Source organism: Tiliqua scincoides, chromosome 2, assembly GCF_035046505.1.
Source record: "Tiliqua scincoides isolate rTilSci1 chromosome 2, rTilSci1.hap2, whole genome shotgun sequence".
In the NCBI taxonomy this organism is placed as follows: Eukaryota; Metazoa; Chordata; class Lepidosauria; order Squamata; family Scincidae; genus Tiliqua; species Tiliqua scincoides.
The window spans coordinates 2,584,971-2,609,769 of NC_089822.1; the positions used below are offsets into that span (position 1 = coordinate 2,584,971).

Below are 24,799 nucleotides of genomic sequence, written 5' to 3' on the forward strand. Positions count from 1 at the left end.
CCACCTGGTACTGGCAGAGATGATATGCATGAGCTTATTAATGGGCTCTGTCTTCAGACTGGAAGAGATCTGGTTTTTGCATGGGGGGCCAGAGCCCATTGACTTAGGTAACTGATGCTACTTATGTGAAAAGAGCACTGCAGGGAAACTGTGATAAAAGCAGGGGTGTTAAGGGCATTTTTGGGCAAAGCATTTTTGGGTAGCCTAGTGAATGCAACTTTTTTTTAGGGATTCCAAGTTATGTCTTTGTTCACTTGCAGAGAACTTTTTCTGGCTGGATACTGGCACCCCCAGAAAGTGGTTAGAGAAATGTCTCTTCTTTAGAATCCATTAGTCAAAAGTTGTGACTGTCAGTTTCTGTTCTGCCTAAGCCTGCTCCTTTCAGCAAATTCTGTTTTTTATTTCTTTCATGGTAGTTTTGCTTCACCTTAAACTACTTGCTATACTGTTGGGGGGGGGGATTTCTGCTGGAATATTCTGATGGCCTGTTAATGTAGCAAGAGGCACATTATGTTGAAAAGACAGTGATGCTCAACTTCCAAGCACATATCTGAAACTGCATGCTGTGGAAGATCTGATATTCTGAGTCTTTTCCATTGCCCTGTGTGTTGGAAAAAGTTAAATTAAGGGTTAACTCCCAGTCTGATGTGTGCCTTTGTTTGTATATGGTATTGCAAAATAGGCTGGAAAATGCCTCAAACTGTTCTGTTCCTATATGAGAGCTGGTGTGGTGACAAAGGAACAGAGCTGTGAATTGGGACTTTCCCAGGCTCATGTTTTGCCTTGGCTCAAAATAGTTTTGAAGTGACCTTAGGCCCACCATTCCTTCTCAGCCTCAATCCTCCCCAGCTGCAATGGGGGAAAATACTTGCCTTATGACCACATCAAGGTAATACCTGTGAAGCACTTTGCACCCTTGGAATACTGTGTAAATGCTTAGTAGACTGTTGCAGAAGCCAGTGCCTTGGACCAGCCCTATGCAGGGATGGATAGCAAGTCTGTCCTTAAAGGCTCCAAAAGCAGATTTGTAGGCCATGTGTCGGGTGTGGATTTCAGAACATGCATGACATATGTGCACAGGAGAAATCTATTGCAGTTGCTGGGATTGTGTGCAGTAGCCAATAGACAGCATCATGGTTTGCCAAGGGAGGAGAGGGTAGAAGGTACAACAGCAAGAACTTTATTGTGGTGATAATTTCCCAAATGCAAGGAAGGAGAGGAAAAAAATAAAAAGCAATGTGATGTTCCTTAGTGTTTTGTGCGTAGTTCCTGTGTAAAGAGAGAGAAAAGAAAATTCTTAAAAGGGAAAGGGGTGTATGCAAGCAAGGAGGGGGAAAGGGATGTGGGGAAATCAAGAGGGTTACCTGAGGGGTAAAGAACAAGGTGCCTTGTAGTAACAGGAAAGTGGGGGGCAGAGAGCTGAAGGAGAAGGGGGAAGGAAGTGAGAGATTCCCAAGGTTCTGGCTGCAGCATAAGACCATGACTATGTTGCAGTTCTCTGTAGCCTGAGCCTGGCCCCACAGGCAAAGAGAGCCCCGCAGTGGGTTGTGACGTTGCTTTGCTCCCATGCAGCAGGGGAACTAATATAGGTAAACAGCCGCAATCTTGTTGGGCAATGGGGGTACTGAGAGTGTTATTTGCCAGGATTATGGTAGTTGGACAGGCTTATTGGTGCATGCTTAGCAAGATGAGAAACTAAATATAACCATTTATTGGCCCAGTTGATTGGATAGATTTCTCTTATGTTGCCCATCCACCTAGTCCACAGTCTTGGTGCTGCTGCACAGTTCTTCTCTGAATAGCTTTCCCCCGCTTCTTCCAGCTACATCCGTTCCAGCGCCCAAGACGGAAGCTTCTCCTCCCTCACTGCCCACCAAAGTTTCTTCCTTGCCTAGCACTGCGGCCACCACGGCTTCATTTCTGCCTTCAACGCCGTTGCACACTGTGCCACTACCCAGCTTGCCGCAGTCAAATGACTTGGCCAACAGCTCACTCTCTCAGTTAAGCAGGTACAGTAGGAGGTGTGGGGTGGGGGCCGTGAACACATGGTGGAGTTGGGTGACTGGGAAGATGAGTGGTGGAGTCATGGAGATCCCCTCTGTTTCCTCAGGCAGGCCACGTGAGCTTTTATTTCTATTCTACTTCACTTACATGATGTCCTCCTCTTCCAAGGACAATAAGGCATATATGTGCTGCACAATGTGGCTGTTGGCTTGCTGCTGGCTGCTGAAAGGAAACCAGTTGGGTTGTTGGTCCATTGGGAATTGTGTGGTCCTGCTCTTTCTCTGCTTAGGAGTTTTGCACCCTGGGAAGCTTTTATTCTGCCTGTGTAACTTTTGAGGTTGCGAGAGACACACACAAATGTAAAGGGCTGGTTTTCTTGCAGAAAGTTGTCATGCAAGTTACCAATCTACTAAGAGAGATAGTATCATTTTGATCTGAGTTGTTTGTCTGCTTCAGTGCTGGTTGTGTTTGAGTTGAGGTACTAGAAATGTCCAAAAAAGGACATTTTTTTAAAGGAATGCTCAGTTGTATCCTGAGTGTCATTCTTGATCTAACACTTGTGCATGTTCTCTCTCCCAGTTCCCTCTCAAATAATCAGAGCAGTCTCTCATCTGCCTTGGCATCGTCATCCACATCTCACATAGTAAGTTCCTTGGATGTCTTCAGTAGCTAAAGTGTCTTCCTTGATGGATCTGCAGAGCCAGACTTTTCCATGATGGAGAGGACTGTCTTCCTTCAAAGATGGGGAGGGCAGCATTTTGTCCATGTCAGTGAGCAGAATATTGCATAGTGTATCATATACCAAGGCTGTCTGTATTACAGTTCTTATGGATAGTATTGATGGGGAGCCATCCACGATCTAGCTTTGGTTGTGTCAGCTGGTGGTTTTGAGGTGTGGTGATGTTAGAGCTTCAGTCTGGTGGTAGTTTGCTCTGTGCTTAACATGGACAACTCAGAGCGGCAGCACAGTTAAGTGCCCAAATACTGGGATGAGTTTATACTCAACGCTTTGTGCTGGATAGCTCATTTAGAAATAAGAAATCTCTGCAATTCTGTGGAATTATGGTGCACAGATTTGTAAATCTGTCTATTTTAGAATGTTTTATCTCACCTTTTTCTTCCCAGGGAAGGCACCCAAAGTGACTTAGAACTTTTAAACTATCCATATATAGCAGTGAAGAGGTCACTAATTCTTCATTGGGAATCAGTGCTTTTAAAGTAAGGTGTCCTTGGTGAAACTAAAGTATAGCCAAGTGGGAGTGAGTCTGTAAGGGCAGGTAGTGAAGTGGACCATATGAGTGCACTGCCACGTGGTCCATTTGTAGGCAAATTCTTGGGTTGCTTGATGCCACCTGTTTTCTATCCAGATTGGACAGAGCCAGGTGTTTGGAACTAAGGAGGCAATGCAGATGCCAGCGCAAGGCCGGCTTCTTCGCCATGCTGCTTGCTTACAAAGTGTACACATGACACTCTGCAGCGCCCTTTGCTTTCTCTTTAACCTCCTTTGTTTGTGTATGTGTGTCTTTCTCTCATTTCCAGCACACTAGTGTTGAGAACTCCGCTGTGCTCCAGCCTTCTGCAACCTTTTCAATTGCTTCAACCTCAGCCATTAGCGCCACCTCTTCGGTTTCCAGCATGGCCAACACTACCAACAGCCTTGGCCTGAACGTGACCAGTGTTTGTCTACCAGCCCCCACCACACGGGCAGCTCCCTTAGTGTCTTCAGGTTCGCAATATTAACCGATCACGTGGATATAGTGAGAGAGGACTTCGGTCTGCAGGTCTGCCCGTTGAGCACCTCTCATGAAGCTGTAACTGCGTTGAGAAATTCTATGCCTCTTCTCAGAGACTCTGCCTTCTCAGCATGCTTTGCACACTGACCTGTGAAATAAAATTTGCTTGCCTTTTTTAATGTGTGGGAATATTTGATGGGGAAAACTCTCCACCTTGTGTTTAGCTTATTACCTAAACAACAACAAAAAACTGTCTCTTGTGGTTATAAGAGAAACTGTCATTCATTTTCTCTCATTCCTCTGCTCTCCAATCCCCTTCCCAAAATATTTCTCGTTATTTGAAAATCTGGATTGTGGAAACCAAATTTTGTAATATTTAGATTACTGTCCAGATTTCTGCATAATTCTGTTAGCAGAACCCACTGGGGCCATTCTTTTGTTCAGCAAGTTTGGTTCCCATTGGGTGAATGAGGTGAAAGTGAAGAGTGGGTGGAGAGGTAGAGCTAGTTGCTCTGAGAAGATGTTACTTTGTATGGGGAAGGGGCTGTAACCTGGCTGTGGAGCATGTGCTTCACAAGGTCCAGGTTCAGTCCTTGGCTCTCCAGTCTGAAGGTCTTGAGTAGCGGGATTTGGAAAGATCGTGCTTGCTAAAGATCTCTTTTAGTTGGAGAGTTTAGTTTTAGTTGAAAACAATTTTGAGGTTGGTAGCTCAATACTCTGTTCATTCATGGTTCACGAGGGGTTAGACTTGCATATCAATGATGCCTTAGTTGAGTGATCTTAGATTTTGTTCTGGGGAGTGGTGTTTAGGGAATCCACAAACAATGGGGGTTGCTGGTTAGATTTCTTCAATCTTTGTTTAGCTGTAAACCATCAGTTCCCAAACTGTGAGTTTAGGGCCAACCAGTGGGTCATGACCTAATTTTGTTGGGTTATGAAACTGACTGGGCAGATTAGGCCATGTGCATCAAGGGTCTAACGAGCTGCTACTGGGCGGGAGCACTGCTGTCTGGTCACCATTATAGCCACACCCCTTGGCATTTATAAATCAGGCAGCAGGCTGGCTTCTAAAATATGGGAATCACTTCCCTAAACTATTTCAAGGTTTGCATAGTTAAATTTATAACTCGTGCATTCTTTTCCAGAGAGGTGCACTCTCTTGGCAGGTAAAGCATTTAAATAAAATAAAATTTTATTTTAAATAAAATTTCTGTAGAGTGAACACTAGATTTAAATAAAATTAAATTTTAAATGAAAGAGAGTACATGAGTTATGTTAAATGAGTTAAATTTAATTTATCAATTTAAATAAAATTAAATTTTATTTTACTTAATACACCTAAAAACCGCACTGCTGGAATTATCCTAATAGCTATCCTCAACTAGTAGATACTTTGCCAGAGACATTTTGTGTCGCATCCAGAAGATCAGGCTTGGGCTTGCTGAACCTCCCAAGAAAGCTGCATCAGGCTTGCTGCCTAAAATACCTTTGTACAGGTTGAATATCCCTTATCCAGACTGCTTGGGATTGGAATGTGTCTGAGTTTCAGAATAATTGCATAAATATAATGAGAAATGCTTCCTCTTGCTCTTTTTACTGTTACCCATATGGGTATCTATTGGCCTCGACATTTTTCAGCAATGTCTGTACAGGTACACACCACAGAGCAGAGAATAGAACTTACGGCATGTACCTGCACTGTATGTGAGAATGAGCATGATCTTCTAGTGTTCACTCTACAGAAAGTTTAAAAAAAGTATTGGACAAAAATGTCTGGATTTCAGATGTCTGGATAAGGGGTAATCTACTCAGTGGCATAGCTGGAGGGGGGCGGAGCACCCAGCCTGGCGGGGACTGTCTATGGGGCGAGCGAGTGGCCCCTCCCTTCGGAGCCATTCCCAGCAGGGGGAGCAAAACGGAGCCATACCGGGAATGGCTCTGAAGGGAGGGGTTGCTCACCCGCCCCGCAGACGGTCCCCGCTAGTCTGGGCGCTCCGCCCCCCTCCAGCTACACCACCGAATCTACTTGTACTCATATTGGTCAAAATGAATTGTACCACAGTCCTGTACAAGAGCATGCTTCTTTGTTGAGAAGGCTCAGTTCTGTGACCACCATCATTGCTAAGCATTCTGAGCCCTGTTTGAGTGAGATGGAATAAGCCTGTTAAAGCAGGAAACTGTTTTTCACTGAAGGCAGAGGAGAGAGCCTCAGAGCTGCCATGGAGGGTAGTGAGTCCACCCCCCCCTTGCCCTAGGAAATGAGAAAAAACGGGGGAGGAAACAGTATCCCTTTTATGTCATTTCTGGTAGTGCAAGTTAAACTAACACATACCTGCCCTAAATTGTCACAGAAGGACAGGTAAGGGTTTGATGAAGAAGAGAAGATGGGAATGGGGAACAGTTGTCATGGTAGAAGATGGCACAGAAAGGAGGAGTCTGCCATTATCAAGGAGAAGAATCTCTTTTGCGAAGAGACTTGAGCAGCTTCATCAGGTAGTAGAGGTAGGAAAGCAGTTCTCGGGCACAGGGAGTATCATAACAGGAAGGCAACAGTGGAAGTCAAGACTGGCACTTTCCATTTTTCTGTTCTGATGGTTTGTTATGTGTATCTTGCAATTTCAGGTTAAAGTTTTTCAACCATTTTCTCTGCAGAACTTTCTGTTTCTAAGTCATGGTCAGTAGTTACTTCAGAGCTTGTCACAGGACATATTTCAGAACTGAGAGCTATGTGGCTCTTCTTCTACTGTATTTATTAGCCTGAACTTATTCATAGAAACATTTCTCTTGGTTCTACAGGAAAAGCACCCCCCAATCTGCCCCAAGGTGTACCTCCTTTGCTACATAACCAGTACATTGTGGGACCTGGAGGACTTCTGCCAGCCTACCCAGTAAGCAGTTTCTTCTGCCTGCCCTTGTCAGCTTTCTCCCCCATGCCCCAGATGCCAGTGGGATGTGGATGGGGGTCTCCAAGTCTGATCAGGGTTAATCTGCATACAGCAGACTTGGTCATGTGTAACTTGCCACCAAGTCTGAAGATACCAGCACAACTTGCGCTTCTTGGATCTTACTGTGGAACTGCATGTGATTGAGTTGCAACCTGCCTTAAAAATAAGGTCTCATGCTCCTCAGAAACGGGAAAGACCCAATGACTACATCCTGCAGAGATGGTGTAAAAACACATGGAGTGCCTTTTCCCCTCTGAATGTGCGTTTTCTTTGGCTTAGCGTCTAAACTGGGGCACTCTTTTGTTACCTCAATCAAATGTGTCTCTTATTATGTCACTAAGGAACACCTTAGAACTAGATGAATCTCATTTGCCAAAAAATTTAGCAGGTCAGTTCTCACAGTAAAGCTTTAACCTTGGAACAGGTACTGGTGGAAGAAGATAGAGTGCTGGGCTAGTAGACTAATGGCCTGATCCAGCAAGGCAATTCAGGTTGCCATTCTGCCCTGGTTTTATTTGCCGGTTCAGTGAAGGCAGTTTCAATAATACTGTAATTCAAGATCCTATGTTCCATGATTGACTCTGGAGGTGAGGAGGAGGAAGGAGGCATTTGTAACCTTGTCCACAGAATCGCCTGATCCTGCTGTGCTTTATTTTTTTACCCTTTAAAGAGCTAGCTAGCATTCTGACTGAGAGACTGAGTTGGAAATGAAAAGCGCTGGTTCAGGTTTTGCCTCCTGCTATGAACTCATGTAGTTGGTCTTGGACAAACCACTTTCTCTCTGTCTCTCAGCCTGCAGTGTGCAGAGAATAGCCTACCATATATGGTTCTTGTAAGGACTGCAAGAAGGTACTGTTGGAAAGCACTTTGAAACCACTGCTTATGTAAATGCTAAGCGTTTCTTACTGCTAGAGGAGTTCTTTATTGCTACATGATTTGTTATCCTCAGTCAAAAACACAAAGCCCCTGAGGGTCAGGCTTGTGCTCTCACTTGTAGCTGTTCTTGACATGGCTGCTGTTCGCCACTGTGGCATTTTGATTACAAAAAACTCTGGGGGTCTTGGTGGTTCTGGCCTGCAGCCCAAGAGGTTGCTGAGCTTAATGATGTGAGGGGGTGTCTTGTAACTTTTTATTCTCTCTGTCCTTAAGCAGATTTATGGTTATGATGATCTCCAAGTGCTCCAGTCCAGGCTACCTATGGTAAGTGACTTTTTTCAGTGGAAGTGTTCACACTGTATCTGAGATGGTATCCTTTTGAGAGATCTATAAACGTGTGTTGACATGATTTGAAATGTGTAACGTTAAGTCACAGTTCACTAGCTTCAATAGGACTTTGGGATCAAAGCTTTGATTTCATATAGAAGAGCAAGTTACCTGTCCTTATCACATGCTTAAAAACTAGGGGCACTTGGAGGCTTCTGCTGGGCATGAGGTGGGGCTTCTCCACACTGCATAACTTCTAGTTAGTTGTCCAACTGATTACTTTCAGTGTTCTGTGACCCCTTACTAGTTGGAGGGACCAAGTTATATACATTTGGCAGGGGGAGGAGACAAAGTCCTTCATTCAACCACGTCCTGAAGCTTTATTCTGAACCCAAAGCTTTAGCCGCCTTGGGTGCCCTTCGGGAAGAAAAGCGGAATATAAATCGAATAAATAAATAAATATTGAGGACATTTGTGTCCTGCTTTTCTGGTTCACAATTGAACCTCAGAAGGTTCCATACCAAAAAGAAAATCTAAAAACCAGCAGCAGCCAAAATACAACCGAACAAGGGGCAGGAAAGGGCAGATTTTTGGAATGGGAATTCCAAACTCACTTTTACTTACCTTTTGCATAGCTTGGTTAGCATTCCTCCAGCAAGCAAGCTTCAGACTGCGATTTGCAACTCTAGTTTGGAGGGCAAATGCCAACTGTAGACTTGGTTTCAATGCAATGACAAACTAAAATAAAAAGTCCTTTTGGGATTTTTGACCACATTCAGCAAGTTTAGACTCTCCTATTGTTTCGCGCTCACATGTAAGGCATTGTCAAGGACTAAAAACAACACACCTAAAATGGTACATTTAGAACTAAAAATTAATCTACTGGTAAGCTTTTATTAAATTAAATTATGCAGGGGATGGACAGAGTGGATAGAGGGATGCTCTTTACACTATCACATAACACCAGAACCAGGGGACATCCACTAAAATTGAGTGTTGGGAGAGTTAGAACAGACAAAAGAAAACATTTCTTTACTCAGTGTGTGGTTGGTCTGTGGAACTCCTTGCCACAGGATGTGGTGATGGCATCTGGCCTGGATGCCTTTAAAAGGGGATTGGACAAGTTTCTGGAGGAAAAATCCATTATGGGTTACAAGCCATGATGTGTATGTGCAACCTCCTGATTTTAGAAATGGGCTATGCCAGATGCAAGGGAGGGCACCAGGATGAGGTCTCTTGTTATCTGGTGTGCTCCCTGGGCCATTTGTTGGGCCACTGTGAGATACAGGAAGCTGGACTAGATGGGCCTATGGCCTGATCCAGTGGGGCTGTTCTTATGTTAAGCTTTCTCCCGCTAAAGATTCACTAAAACACTCAAATTCCTTTTCCTCTGAGTTTCTGTTGTGAGCTCATGAGTTTTGTTTTTCTAGAACTGGGGGGGGGGGGAATTATGTTTGGAGTGACTTTTTCATGAAGAAAAACTTTTTATTTTTCTGCTATTAATGTAAAATATGAACTCTGTGAAGGGAGTCGCTGTCCAGCTAGCCATTTCACTTGATCTCACTTCCCTTATGGTCTGTGACAATATCCTTGTGTGGGACTGCTTAGTTCTGGACTATCCCTCAGCAACCAAAAAGCTGGAAAGAGAGTATTGCTGATATATTGAAAGCAAAACTGGCCAGAAACTGAGAATGGGGAGGGCTGCTCCAAATATGGACAGGGAGGGTGGGGACGCTGAGCTGGGGTTTATCTTTGTGCTTAATGCTTTTTACAATAACTGAAAGGATAACAATGGATAACACAGGTAAGTGTTATACAAATGGATTCATGGCTCCGGCTCAAGCTTGCTGCTGCAATGAACTTTCTAGGTTGCCTTAGGAAGCGGTGCCCTCTCTGCCTCCTTATTGCTAGGGGACAGTAGTAGCTTCTTTGTCAGAGTTGTGTCAGGATCATATCACTGTAAGGTCTTTGCATGCTCAGGCCCAAACCAAACGTGCAGCTGTTCCATGGGAAAATACGTCCATGGATCACATTAGACAGAGGGTTTCAATTCGTGAGATTTGTGACCACACATTCACCACAATCCAGGGCTTTTTTAATGCAACGAACTGCACCAGTCCTCCTGCCGTACTGCTAGTCACACCAGGGCAGACTTCCTGGGTCTGCAGAAATCCCAGCAGCACTTGCCCGCTGGAAGGGGTGGTTTCACACCAAGGGCTTCATGAACTATGTTCCCTGAAGAGAAGTCGCATATCCTGATCCTATGTCCAGGCAAGGGGAGCAGACAGTTGCCTCAACTGCCTCACCTACCAAATTCACGGATATTGAAACCCACATGGGTTTGCAAGTGTCCATTCAAAAGCGCATGTGGAAGGCTTCGAACTCACAGATTAAGAGAGATGAGTGGGAAAAAGTTGCAGTACTTGGATATGCCATGGCACAAAACCCATGGGATAAGGAAACTCATGTGAGTATTGCTTCACTTTGCACTTACTCTGTGGCATATGCCCACTGCCATGTGAGTTTCCGCACGTTTGGTCTTGGCCTCAGTGAGCGCTAGATAAACGCTTGTTGTGGTTTGCACATAGTTTGCCTTTTCCCATATTTTAGGGCTCAAGCTGTTGTGGAGCTTCTAAAAATGGAGACAAATATGGTTCTGAGCTGCTTGTCCACCTTCGTTTTCCATCCACTCCCCACTTTAGTCTGCAATGGAGAAGTCATCGTCCTGGTCTTTCAGTTCCAACTGGTTTCCAACCCACTTGGAGCCATGGAGTGCTGATTTGGCTGATCACAAATCACCGTTTGCCAGTTCAGAGGTGCACCAGTCTGTAGCTAAGCTGCTTTTTTAGTCCCGTTCCAGCACAAAAGACACTTTCACGGTGTTAAAAGAAGTGGCTGCTATGAGGCAGCCAGCTCTTGGCATGATGTGATTCTAGGAAAGCCCTGAGCAATGCAGATGATAAATTGGGTTCCATGTTTGTTCTGCCTGTTTTGCCAGTTGCATGAAAACTGTGGGTCAGAGAGTTGGCGTCATCATAGCTCTGAGCTAGTTCTGTAGCTCTGAGCTACAGGAGTAAAACTGTTCTGATGTTTACTTTTCTTTAGGATTATTATGGAATTACATTTCCCGCTCCTGCAACATTGACTGGCAGAGAGGGGAGCCTCACCAACAATCCATACTCAGGTGAGTCAGAGTTCTGAAGTCTGGCACAGGGGAGAAAGTAGTGTTAGCTCGGTGTAGCTGGTAGGCTATTGGATCCACATCTAGGAAGAAGTGACCCTATGCAGCTCCAGTTGTGCCCTGTTCGTGAGCTTCCCTGCAACACTATGGGCTGTCCATTTTGAGGAGGCAAAAAGGCAGCACTGACCCAGTGGGGTTGTCTCTGCATTAGTCCTGCTCAAGGTGGTTTACAGCAATCTTAGAAAGTGTTCAAGTGAGTGCAGTATTAAATGTGCAATGTACCAACTTAGCAAATACTTCCTGCCTATAAAGGCAAATGTTATGAAACTTGTTTTCTGTAATGAGAGAGGCTGGGACTGCCCCCCCTCCCCAGCAAGAATAGAGCCCTGATTCTCAGTCTGTGAGGGACTACTAACATCTCATGAGAGAGGAATGAATGAATCAAAGAATATTGTGACTAAAGTACCACCACAGAGCAAGTTGCCTGTTGCATCACTGATGATAGGCTGGTCTTGGTGTCTGCCAGTTGTCCTACACTGGAAGGTAGTTCTGTGGATTGCAAGTGGTTGTCTCTCTATCAGTTCCTCAAGAGATTGCAGCAGGCTTACTTGCTCATTGTACATAGAAAGTCACCATAACCTTGGTCTGTATGGATCCTTGGCCAGAGACACAGTCTTCACAGTCTTGTACAGTGTGCTTTTTCTGTGTTTTTCAGGTGACATAACAAAATTCGGTCGTGGGGATTCTGCCTCCCCCACACCTGCTACCACCATGGCCCAAGTGCAGCAAAACCAGACTCAGACACACCACACAACGCAGCAGCCCTTCCTCAACCCCACCCTGCCCCCTGGATACAGCTACACTGGTCTGCCCTATTATGCTGGAGTGCCAGGAGTCCCCAGCGCGTTTCAGTATGGACCTACCATGTTTGTAAGTTGTGCAGCCCAATGGTCTCTCAGACTTCTCCTGGGGTGCTTCCAAAATATTCCTTTTACCATGATTGAGATGGGCTGGTGGGAGGAGTCTCAGTGAACCAGTGCTCTAGTGTTCCAGAGCAGGGAAGAATGTCATGGGGCCTGGAGCGGGCCCAAAGGCACACCATGTCAATGCTTTATTTTAAATATACTTTTAACCTGCTCTAGCTCCTGAGAGGTTCAGTGTGGCCTACAATGTATAAAGACTTCTTAGAAAACAGACAAAAACTAGCAGTAACACAGACTTTTAGAAAACATATAATAATGAATAAGCACCACTGAGCTTGTCAGGGCCAGCAACTCCTGGGAGAAGGCAGACTGACCGAGGAGACCAGTGCCTAGTGCAGTGGTATTCAAACTGGGGCGTCGCAACCCCCCAGCCTGTGGGTCCTGGCTTCTGGCCCCTTAAGGGGCGGGGGCAGCCAGGAGACAGGGGGAAGGCAGCGGTGCAGTCCACAGGATAATCATCCACAGGATCAGGGGGGCTTGCAGGGGCTTGGGTGCACGTGCCCAAACCTCCTGCAGCCTCCCAGGGGTGCAGGGAGCCCTGCGCAACCTTTGGCAGGGCTCCCCAGGTCAGGAAAAGTGAAAGCGGAGCGACCGCACCCCACTCCACAAAACCGGAAGCGGAGCAAGATTGCTCTGCTTTCCCTTCTGACGGGGCTGCAGGGACTGGGATGCACTCACCAGTCCCTGCAGCAGCCGCCCCTGTGTGCGGGGAACCCTGTGCGACCACCTGCAGGGCACCCCAGGTCAGGGAGAGGGAGAGTGGGGCGATCGCGCTCTGCTTTTGCGGAGGCAGAGCAGATCGCTCCACTCTCCCTTTCCCTGACCTGGGGCGCTCTGCAGGTGGTCGCACAGGGCTCCCTGCACGCAGGGGCGGCTGCTGCAGGGACTGGTGAGTGCATCCCAGTCCGTGCAGCCCCCTGAGCGATGCAATCCTGGGGATCATGTCGCTGCCTGCCCCTGCTGCCTGCCCCTGCCCCCGCCAAGACTTACTGCGGGTTTCAAACCCAGAGAGTTTGAAAACCGCAGGCCTAGTGGTTTACGTGTGTACATATACAGCTTCTTTCTACCCACTTTCTCTACTGAACCAGCAGCAGAAAGGGGGAGGGGAGCCTTGGTAGTTTGTATTCATTGCCACCATGCCAGGCTATACAGACTAGGTGAAGGGGGGGGGGGTCATCTGGGAAATACCCCTCCCAAGAGAGCAGAGGGGATCAATCCTACAGCAGTGTTTGCAGGTTGAAAAGATGTGAAAGTCCACTGAATTACTGGTGAACGTGGGCCAGGGAGACAACAGGTCAAAATGTAATTAGTTTATTTAAAGTCTAAACAAAAGGGATTAACAAAAAGAGGAAATACAGGTGGGTGGTAAAAAGCCAAGCAGGCAGATGGGGAATACTGCTTAGGGAAAATTTTATTTTTTCACATTAATTTTGAATGACCCCGGGGTAATGGATTTTTGGCCAGAAGACCATTTTTCCAAAATCGCAATCAACCTCTCCCAATCATCTCTGTTGATGCTACACAGTTACCTATGGTGAGTAGCACTGCTCCTGGCTTGGCTATAAAGTGTAAAGTGTTCACCAGTTGGATGCAGTGCTCTTTAACGTCCAGCAGATGGAGCTGGGATGCTACTCAAATTCTTTTGGCCTTCTAATCCCCACCTCATGCCTGGACAGAAACCAGGGAAATTTGTAATGACTGGAATGAATTAGCAAAGAAAATACCATAGTCCAGTGTTTCTCAAACTGTGGGTTGGGACCCACTAAGTGGGCCACAAGCCAATTCCAGGTAGGTCCCCATTCATTTCAGTATCTTATTTTTAATATATTAGATTTGATGCTACCATGGTATGTGACTGCATTTGGGGAATGCAGTACTTTAAACAAGCTACTATGTACAGTATATTCTTTCAACAATGACAGTAAATGGGACTTACTCCTGGTTGTAAGTAGGATTGTAGCCTAGCATTATTCCAAATTTTCCTGCTTGATGACATCACTTCCAGTGGGTTCTGAAGATTCTCATTCTAAAAAGTGGGTCCTGGTGCTAAATATGTGAGAACCGCTATCATAGTCCTATAAGACAGTTCTAATTATGCAGCCCCTGTCTTAAACTACTCACATTGCTCAAAGATTCCCCAGCCATTTCACTTGTGGTGGGGTAAGTGGCTGTTGTTTTACAGCAGGCTCTGAATTTGTCTCCTGTCTAAGACTGCTTTGTTGTTAAGAGTTCCTGGTTACTTTTTATGCTGCTATCTTCTGATTTTTGTATCCATTGTTTAATCTTAATTTTTTTAAGCGTTAGGCTTTTTGAGTTGTGGCCCTCCTTCCATTGGACAAAGATGGAAGGTCTTATAAATAACTTGACCTTCTTTTACCTGCCTCTGTTTGCCTGCACTTAGGTACCTCCGGCGTCAGCCAAGCAGCACAGCCTCAGCTTAAGCACTGCTTCAACACCCTTCCAGCAAGCAAGTGGCTACAGTCAGCACGGCTATGGAGCAGGTAACGGTGGCAAATGTTCTGCTGTGAATTCCTCTTTTTTACCTGTAGTGTGATACAGGCTTGTTCCTGTGGAAGGGAAAGATGACCATGTGTGAGGGAGTGTGTCACGCAACACCAAATCTGAAAAGCCAGATCTATAATGTCCACGGGTTCTCCCACATCCACATGCCTGTTGACCTTTCCAAAGAATTCCAAAAGGTTTGTGAGGCAAGGGCAGTGCAGTAATCCTATCTTGCACTGGAACAGGCAAGCCAAGAGGCTTGTACTGTATCCAGTGCAGGATAGTGGCCAGAAGCGGCTTGGCCAGAGGCAAGGGGAAACTTTTCCCCTTACTCCTGGGTAAGGGCCACTGACCTCTATGGGTCTCCTTCGACTTGCGCCACCTCTGAAGGTGGCGCAAGTCTGAGGAGAGCTTGAAGCTGCTCCGTTCTCCCTGGGAAGGGGGGTTGGGATCTGGCATTACTGCCAGATTCCAGCCCCGCCTCCCTCTCCCAGCCCACCCACCCAGGAATTGGGTGGCATCTCTCTATGCACTCTCAAGCATCTCCCTATCCACTCTGTCCATCCCCTGCATAATTTTGTATGTCTCATTCATGTCCCCCCTCAGGCACCTCAGCCTAGAAAAGAGTTGCCTGAGGGGGGGGCATTATTGAGACATGCACAGGAAGGACAGAGTGAATAGAGAGATGCTCTTTACACTCTCACACAACACCAGAACCAGGGGACATCCACCAAAATTGAGTGTTGGGAGAGTTAGGCAGACAAAAGAAAATATTTCTTTACTCGGCTTGTGGTTGGTCTGTGGAACTCCTTGCCACAGGATGTGGTGATGTCATCTGGCCTGGATGCCTTTAAAAGGGGATTGGACAAGTTTCTGGAGGAAAAATCCATTACGGGATACAAGCCATGATGTGTATGCGCAACCTCCTGATTTTAGAAATGGGTTGTGTCAGAATGCCAGATGCAAGGGAGGGCACCAGGATGAGGTCTCTTGTTATCTGGTGTGCTCCCTGGGGCATTTGGTGGGCTGCTGTGAGATACAGGAAGCTGGACTAGATGGGCCTATGGCCTGATCCAGTGGGGCTGTTCTTATGTTCTTATTTAGTGTACCCAAGCGCTATGTTCAGTCACATTGCCCAGTGCCCTAGACATGGAAGCAGTTGTACCAGTAACACCACTCTCCTTCCTCTTGTTCACACTATCAGGCTATGAGGATGTGACTCAGGGGACGGCAGCCGGAGACTACAGCAAAGGAGGCTACGTTGGGTCCTCTCAAGCACAAAACAAAGCATCTTGCAGTGGACCAGGAAAGGGTAATGAACGTCTTGTGGTTTTCTCTCCTGCTGCCCATTTGGGAAGTCTGGGATCCCCTTGGCTCGGCCAGGGCTTCCGAGGCTTCTCAAGGGCCTGTTCCAGCTTTCCTCTCATTACTGGTCTACCAGGGCTGGGCTTTGTCTTTGCAGTTTTACTCAGAGGATCAGCCCAGGGTTTGAAGGGGAACAAGACCCAAGCCGCAGAACAACTCCCCAGTATGGTGGGGGAGGGGGTGCTCCTGTAACTTGGCAGAAACCAAGCTGGGCATGGCTTTAATCTGGCATGGAGGGGCTGGTGAGGCAGAGGAATCAGGCATTCCAAGTAGTACTGTAGGACTTCACATACCTCAAACACTGGATTGATTTTGCTATATATCTTATTGGTCTTTTTAAAACTGGTACAAAAGCTTTACCAGTGGGCAGGCTCTGCTTGAGTGCAGAGCCTTGTGTGCAGGAAGCCCCTGTTCAACACCCTACATTTCTGATGGAATGATCTTGAATAGAGAGCCTGGGAAATTCTACCCTTCGGGGGGGGGGCGATGAGATTTGCTGGGTGGGCTGATTGCTCTGTGAGGAAGCATAGTCTTTACACATTCAGCAGAGCAAACGCAGTCATCTGGACCACATCATCCGTTCACTTTTAAGGAGCTCTGAGGTTGGATGTTCCTAGTTTGGGTGAAGACCAAACTCTGTACTTGGGGGTGTGGAAGTAAGACCCCCTAGAGACATGACTGCCCTTCCTTTGATTTAGGCCCCTGCTTCCAGTGGCCTAGAACTGAAAAAATTGGTGCTTTGGAAGAGGTCAGTTCTCTGAATGACCTTCCACAGGAGCTTCACATAGAGGCCTTTGCAACCTTTCCCTTAATTCAGTTCCAAGTTGTGGGCCTCCTGCAAAGCCGGGGTGGGGGGACACAGGTAAAGGCTGCGTGGCATGGTGGCTGCACTTGTCTTTCAAAGCCTGGGTATGTTAGTGACATGTTCAGCCTCCAATCAGAATGCTGCTGGAAATGTGGGAGCAGACCAGGGGCTCATCTTACTCAGCAGGCCTTCCAAGTGCTGGGAGAAGGCATGCTAGCAGGACGGGAAGGCCCTCTACTGCTCTGTGCTCCTGACTTTGTGCTTGTGGGGCTGCCAGCCAGCCAGTCAGGAACCCCTTAGCTGACAAGTTCTGTGAATTTTCACTCAGTAAGTGGTGAGATTTTCAGGGGCTGAAGCAAGAGTTGGATGTTCAGGGACACAGGCCACAGACGCCTGCGTTTGCCTTCCAGGAAGCATTCCCCCCGGTGTGGGAGACAGGATAGGCCTCTTCTAAGATGTAACCTTCTTTTCTATACAAATGTTTATAAAAACTATAAAGGCATGCCAATTTAATGAGAAGCATCTTTGTTGTTGATTTAAATCACTGTTTCCCAGCCAGTGATCTGCAGACCACAGGCGGTCTGCGAAATCCTGAGAAGTGGTCTACAAGGTCACAGGAAGAAAAGATCACTTCCAGTGTCTTGCCAAGTGAGCACTCCCTCACAGACCATCAGAGAGGGCAGAGAATGGACTGTCCGCAGCCGCAGGTGGCACTGATGTGGGGCTGCAGCTGTGGGCAGTCTGTTCTCCACCCTCCATGGGGCACGCTTGCTCAGTGAGAAGCCTCCCCACAGACTACCAGAGAGGGTGTAGAACAGGCTGCCTGCAGCTGGCAACAAAACCAGCAACACATAAATTTTCTCTATAAAAAAATCTAAGAGATCTCAAATAAACCTTCTTTGTTACAAATTTATTTGCTTTTTTGTGCCGGGGGATGGGGGCATGCACATGGTCCATGACAATTCCAATTTTTGCCTCAGTCATCCACAGGCTCCTAAAGGTTGGTAACCACTGATTTAAATGTTGCAACTCCAGTACTTCAGTTTAGCAGTTACAGCCGGCTGGTTGTTGCCCCTGCTGGATTATTTGTAATAGCAGCTGTTCAGCCGTCCAGGCTGTTGTCTTTTAAAGGAACAGTGTGGCACACTCTGGCTTGGGGCAGAAGGAAGCCTGCTCCAAGGCAAAAGGGTCACACCAGCTGACCTGGTTTGGGAGATGCAGACAGCAACGTGTCTGTCTTCAGAGCTCTGTTTTTTTCCTGTTTCTAGGTGTTTCTGTAACCTCAAGTAATTCTGGAGTGCCTGATATCTCTGGCTCTGTCTACAACAAGACTCAGGTGAGGAGCCCCTGGTCCCCTGCTGCTGCCACTGCGGACCCCTCGTCAGTGTGCTGCTGATCTCGCATGCAGCTCCTTGTTGAGATGTCCTTGGGTCTTACACACTGCGAGAATGCCAGAGGTGGGCGTAGGCCCACCCGCAGTTCAGGCTGCACCCTTGCCTCAACACTCAGCAAATGCTCTGGCATCTTGAAATGCGGTTTCACATGATTCTGGGGCAGAACCCGGGTCATCCTCTCCCTCCCGGCCCCGTAGCATGCTCTGGTCAGAGATGACCGTGTGTCTGCCCTGTCTTTCTATGTCTTCAGGTGTCTTTGTTTGTTCTCCTCTGCTCAGACTTTTGACAAGCAGGGATTCCATGCTGGCACTCCACCCCCGTTCAGCCTCCCCTCTGCCCTTGGCTCCACGGGGCCCCTGAACCCAGGTGCGGCTTCTGGCTATGCCCCAGCCCCGTTCCTCCACATCCTGCCTGCCCATCAGCAACCTCACGCACAGCTGTTGCACCATCACCTGCAGCAAGATGGACAGGTGAGTGGCTGGGGCAGGGAGGCAGGGCAGATGCCCCAGGGTTGCCCACCATGCAGGCCTGGAAACCTTTCACTTGACTGTGGTGCTTCCCCTCCCGTGGGGCAGAAGGCTTAGCTGCCACAGTGATCTGTGCACTGTGTTATGAATATGTACCGTTTAGGCCTAGTAGCATGTAAAGCCTGAACCAAGCTAAACCAGTAACAGAGAAGTGGCTTGCAGTTCTAGCTGCAAGGAATTTACAACTCAATGGAAGGTGATAATGTAGCACCTAAGCAGACAGAGAGTGCCCATGAATCTCCGGTGGGGAGGGGAAGAACTAAGAGGACTAGCATCCAGCCCCATTTTGGGAAGATTCTGGCCCCAAGGGTCTCTGATTGGACAGTTTAAATGAGTACAGAGTCACCTCAGACCTGTCACCATAAGAAGTATAAGAACAAAGCCCAAGTGGTGTGTGGGGGTCTTTGTCTCTTTTGGTGGAAAAGGTTGTGGGTGCAACATCCTGCAGGCAGAGGGCCAGGGCCATGTGGCCTCAAAGGTAACTTGGAGGAAAGATCTACAAAAGAAAGCTGACCCAGGTGAGAGTTGGGGAATAACAGAGATAGCCAATTAGCTTTGTCATTTTAATGCTGATATGTTTCCTAGAAGTTTTATGCCTTTAGCATTTGCCTCTAGCATTTATGCCTCTAGCATCATGTAACCCTATGCATTTAATAAAGTAAAAATCCTTTTACTAAGTTGTGTCATTGTCTGTTGGGGACAAAGTTTCAGAATCCTGCCTAGCCGTTCAACAAGCTACCAAATCCTCATTGAGGACTAGTAACTTGAGGACTGAGGCTTTAATTGGAGAAAGAGCTCAGTGCCTGCAAGAGATAGAATTAAGCCTAGAGGGTCTCAGTGTCCCTGGACTGAGACACTGGCACACACAGGGTGGTGGCAGTACTACCAAACGGGTCCTTGAGGGCTCTAGGGTTCGAGAACCAAGAACTCTGAGCACCCCAAAACCTTGGAAGTGTATGACGTCTACGACACACTGGTTTTAGCTTTATCACCCTCCTGCTTCCTCATTCCTAAACTCAGTGGTATTCTCTGGATGGAAAAGGAAATAATATAGTTGCACTGATGTCTGTTGTACATGGTGGAACTCTGCTTGTCCTTCTGACAGATGATGTTTTTTTAATGGATGGAGGTTTCCAAGGGATGGACTCATTGCTCTTCTGGAAAATCAAAAGCTATCCAGTTCTACTTTGAATGGAAATCTCATTAAAAGACCATCCCCCCCACACACTTGGGGGCTTGAAATGTCTGGAAAATGGCACCTGGTGGGTAGAGGACTTGCTATGATGTCTGAAAACTGCTGCAGGATGTGCCACTTCTGGGTCTTCTGGTGTTGCCCATCAGAGAATGTGCCAGTTGTCACTTTTCGAGCTTGTGGTGGTCCATGTGTGCCTGTGCCCTTCACCCCCCAGCTATTTTTACAGAGCTGTAAACAATGAGAATCTTTTTGCAAAGGCTTCTGGGGGTTTAAGTATCCTACAGGTGGCTCCCTGAATCAAAAGCAGCCCCTGAGATAACTGGTGGTGGCCCCTGCTGCAGCCGCTGGTGCAAAGTGCATCTTCAAGTGACTTTCTCTCTCTTGCCTTTTTCTAGGGTGGATCCGGCCAGCGCAATCAGCCAAGTGCCATGCAGCAGAAGTCTCAGGCTACCAAAACTGCCTATGGAACTTCCCCATACTGGACAAATTAACCCCAGACACAGAAGAACCGGGGGTGGGGGGAAGAGGGAGAGAAGACCGCAAGTAGCAGCCAGCAGCCATCCTTGGATCTGCCCAGAAGACAGATGGGGAGCGTGTGGGTTGAGGATCCAGGAGTCCAGCCCAGAAGCCTGTGCAGGAGAACGGCCACCACTTCCCTGCGTATGCAGTTCCTTGCCCACCTCCTCTGTGGTTTACGTTGTATGTAATATATTTATGTATGTATTTGTAAATGTCATAGAGTCTAATGGTGGCTTCTGCATTTTATTTTTTGAGGAAGCCTGTTTTCTTCCTCCTACAGGAGCTCCAACCCTTGTTGACCCAGGGCAGCTCTCTGGATTTTTTTTATATTGCTTTGAGGGTGTTGCACTCGAAGGACAAAGTGTGCCGCTTTTTGTTGTTGGGTTCAGAGACACTACGACTGAAAGGCTGTTCTTAACTCTGGCAAATGGCGAGGCTCGCTAGAGGAATGGAGGCTTTTCGCCTTCCTCCTAGTTTCTTACATGTAGTTTGTTTTTTAAAGAGTATTTTTGTTCCCTGTCTGCCCAGTCCTGCCAGCACACAGGTTGAGTAGTCTGGCTGCAAATAGCAGCATCATGTTTTTTTGGACAACTTTTTTTAAGCTGCGAGGTCGCTGGGATTTCTCCCCACCCCATCCCCATGTTCTCCTGCCAGAGACTTTGGTCTGCTCTGCTTCTCCCAGAATAGTGTTGACCAGTCAGGGCTTCGGCAATGCAGGGATTTTTTAAATGAAAGGATGCCATGGGTGCATCTTGTAACTCTCTCTTTCCCCCTTTCCTTGGCCTGGGTGCCACTCCACATATCTGAACCAGGATAAATAGAATTAATCAGTGATGGCTCTTCATGAACTCCACCCAGTCTTTCTTTGCAGGGGCAGGAGTAGAACGTGAAGGGGGGGTATGCATCTGTGTGTGCAGGAGGAACTCTCCATTCTTCCTGTTCTACACCACTGTGGTGAATGTGTTAAAAATTTTGTGTTTTTTTAGCCCAAACTCCACCTAATAAAGTTCTACGCATATCGAAAGTTTGCAGTCTCCATTTTCAAAAGTCAGCTGGCTCTGCACTTGCCCTTGCCCAGTGATTCACATCTGGCCTAAAGTCAGGGGTTAGCAAGAACCCCCCTTCTTGATGTTCTCAGTACCTCAGCACAACAAAATGGCTTCTTAGCACACAAATAGCTGGACAGTGTGGACTTCCTCCTCCTGCAGTGTTACCTAACAGTGCCAGAAGTCCTCCCATGGCTTATCTTGTGCCTAGAACTAGGTAGCTACTAGGATGTGCAATCTATAGAACTCTGGACAGCCTAAGCAAGTTAGTGGATTGGCTGGAGATCTGGGGCTGGGGACAGAAATACAAGGGATCTGTTTAAGTGTCCATCTTCTGCCAGTCTAGGACATGGTGGAGAAAAGATCAAAGCGCTGCACTTGGACAGACGTGCCAACAGCATCACCAAGCAGCGTAATATTCTTCTGTGATGAGCTGAGAGGGCAGAGAAGCCTTCAGCTGCGTCTGCAGAATTTACTGCAACAGATGAGGGCTGCTGTTTCTGGTCTCTACACCAAATTGTAAAACAGCACCCAGAAAGGAAGCCAAGCGGAGGAAATGAAAAGGCATCCAGTGATTGGACTCTCCAGGGAGACTTCAGTCTATGGAAAAGCTTCTCATTCATGTTACAGAGGAAGGAAACAAATTTACCTGGATCAGTGTATGATTTTTGCTCTGACACAAGCATGTCTATTTTAAGAAGTTAAAAAGGTGGTGGGTTTAAGTGCACAATGCTGGTTCTAAGGAGGATTCCTGTGGGTGAAATGTGATTCTGTTCCAGCCAAGTAAGAGTTCTAAGATGATGTGTCAACCATCAGCTACTCATTTGTGCAGAGGGTAACTGATGATGTTTGATGCTGTGAGAATAAGCAATCCGTGTTCTTGAAGTATTTTCCATCTTGGTGGTTTAATTTTCCCCAATAGCTTCCTCTATTCTCCATGCCTACAATCCATTGTTTTTACCACAAGCTGCTTAAAAATTCTGGATGCTTATTTTGAGTTTCATGTAGCGTTAAGACTGTCCTTCAGTGATGCAGCACAACATTGAAATAGCACATTAGTGGCCAATTGTTTATGGAGTGTTGCTGTAATTGTGGTTGGCTTCTATTCTGGTGGCTGCAGTGCATGTTTGCTATTGGCACAGAGCATAGCAATAGTAAAGGAGATCACTGCGTGTGAAACCAGCTGAATTTCCAGTTGAGGAAATTCTTTCCGTGGAAAGGAAATGAGGAAAACAATTACCACTGAAATGACTCCAGTTGGTTTTGTGGATCCCTAAGAACTAAATGAATAGCACATCTCTTGTAGCTGGTGTCCCTCCTCTCTTCTCATAGAGGTGTTTTTTTTGTGAGTGAGAGGATTACAGATGTCTTAATGAGCACAGTGGGCAGTAACCATTTCCAAACACCTGCTCATAGAACCATCTGCTTATAGCTTGTCTGGTTCACCACACACTCATGAACTTCCCAAAGTGTTTAAGAGCAGTGCGAAACTATAGTGTTGACATAGTTTTTCTGACCACATGTTGAGGGTCTATATCCTTACTATAGGCCGGTCAGCCTAACATCCATACCGGGTAACATCCATACCGGGTAAGATGGTGGAATGCCTCATCAAAGATAGGATCTCAAAACACATAGACGAACAGGCCTTGCTGAGGGAGAGTCAGCATGGCTTCTGTAAGGGTAAGTCTTGCCTCACTAACCTTATAGAATTCTTTGAAAAGGTCAAACATCCAGCTAGTTCAGCTTCCTGTATCTCACAGTAACCCACCAGATGCCTCAGGGAGCATCCAAGACAACAAGAGACTTCCATCCTTGTTGACGAGACAGACTCCATCTTGACCCCTAGACAAATTTGGTCTGGCAACGTTCTCAATTCGGAACAAGCTCTGTTTGTGTGAAATATGCGAGCTAGTTAAAATCAAGGACTACAGAAAGTAGTCTATAACATCTATACCGGGTAAGATGGTGGAATGCCTCATCAAAGATAGGATCTCAAAACACATAGACGAACAGGCCTTGCTGAGGGAGAGTCAGAATGGCTTCTGTAAGGGTAAGTCTTGCCTCACGAACCTTATAGAATTCTTTGAAAAGGTCAACAGGCATGTGGATGTGGGAGAACCCGTAGACATTATATATCTGGACCTTCAGAAGGCGTTTGACACGGTCCCTCACCAAAGGCTATTAAAAAAATTCCACAGTCAGGGAATTAGAGGACAGGTCCTCTCATGGATTGAGAACTGGTTGAAGGCCAGGAAACAGAGAGTGGGTGGCAGTGGGCAATTTTCACAATGGAGAGAGGTGAAAAGCGGTGTGCCCCAAGGATCTGTCCTGGGACCAGTGCTTTTCAACCTCTTCATAAATGACCTGGAGACAGGGTTGAGCAGTGAAGTGGCTAAGTTTGCAGACGACACCAAACTTTTCCGAGTGGTGAAGACCAGAAGTGATTGTGAGGAGCTCCAGAAGGATCTCTCCAGACTGGCAGAATGGGCAGCAAAATGGCAGATGCGCTTCAATGTCAGTAAGTGTAAAGTCATGCACATTGGGGGAAAAAATCAAAACTTTAGATATAGGCTGATGGGTTCTGAGCTGTCTGTGACAGATCAGGAGAGAGATCTTGGGGTGGTGGTGGACAGGTCGATGAAAGTGTCGACCCAATGTGCGGCGGCAGTGAAGAAGGCCAATTCTATGCATGGGATCATTAGGAAGGGAGAACAAAACGGCTAGTATTATAATGCCGTTGTACAAATCTATGGTAAGGCCACACCTGGAGTATTGTGTCCAGTTCTGGTCGCCGCATCTCAAAAAAGACATAGTGGAAATGGAAAAGGTGCAAAAGAGAGTGACTAAGATGATTACGGGGCTGGGGCACCTTCCTTATGAGGAAAGGCTACGGCGTTTGGGCCTCTTCAGCCTAGAAAAGAGACGCCTGAGGGGGGACATGATTGAGACATACAAAATTATGCAGGGAATGGACAGAGTGGATAGGGAGATGCTCTTTACACTCTCACATAATACCAGAACCAGGGGACATCCACTCAAATTGAGTGTTGGGCGGGTTAGGACAGACAAAAGAAAATATTTCTTTACTCAGCGCGTGGTCGGTCTGTGGAACTCCTTGCCACAGGATGTGGTGATGGCGTCTAGCCTAGACGCCTTTAAAAGGGGATTGGACAAGTTTCTGGAGGAAAAATCCATTATGGGGTACAAGCCATGATGTGTATGCGAAACCTCCTGATTTTAGAAATGGGTTATGTCAGAATGCCAGATGCAGGGGAGGGCACCAGGATGAGATCTCTTGTTATCTGGTGTGGTCCCTGGGGCATTTGGTGGGCCGCTGTGAGATACAGGAAGCTGGACTAGATGGGCCTATGGCCTGATCCAGTGGGGCTGTTCT

At 46.9% G+C, this 24,799-nt stretch overlaps 1 protein-coding gene and 1 non-coding gene across 2 annotated transcripts in view; both read left to right on the forward strand.

The window, feature by feature from the left end:
• UBAP2 (ubiquitin associated protein 2) overlaps positions 1 to 21,380 on the forward strand; it is a 75,842-nt gene extending 54,462 nt beyond the window's left edge. The window contains exons 17-28 of the mRNA XM_066613443.1: positions 1,823 to 2,009; positions 2,584 to 2,647; positions 3,544 to 3,730; positions 6,534 to 6,625; positions 7,835 to 7,882; positions 10,991 to 11,069; positions 11,782 to 11,996; positions 14,451 to 14,550; positions 15,756 to 15,863; positions 17,990 to 18,057; positions 18,394 to 18,585; positions 20,233 to 21,380. Coding sequence (XP_066469540.1) covers positions 1,823 to 2,009; positions 2,584 to 2,647; positions 3,544 to 3,730; positions 6,534 to 6,625; positions 7,835 to 7,882; positions 10,991 to 11,069; positions 11,782 to 11,996; positions 14,451 to 14,550; positions 15,756 to 15,863; positions 17,990 to 18,057; positions 18,394 to 18,585; positions 20,233 to 20,328 — 1,436 coding nt within the window. The 3' untranslated portion in view covers positions 20,329 to 21,380. The remainder of the gene's footprint in view (positions 1 to 1,822; positions 2,010 to 2,583; positions 2,648 to 3,543; positions 3,731 to 6,533; positions 6,626 to 7,834; positions 7,883 to 10,990; positions 11,070 to 11,781; positions 11,997 to 14,450; positions 14,551 to 15,755; positions 15,864 to 17,989; positions 18,058 to 18,393; positions 18,586 to 20,232) is intronic.
• On the forward strand, positions 513 to 597 carry LOC136643429 (small nucleolar RNA SNORD121A). Its single transcript, XR_010794028.1, has one exon. It is a non-coding gene; the product is annotated as a small nucleolar RNA SNORD121A (small nucleolar RNA).
• Positions 21,381 to 24,799: the final 3,419 nt, after the last annotated feature.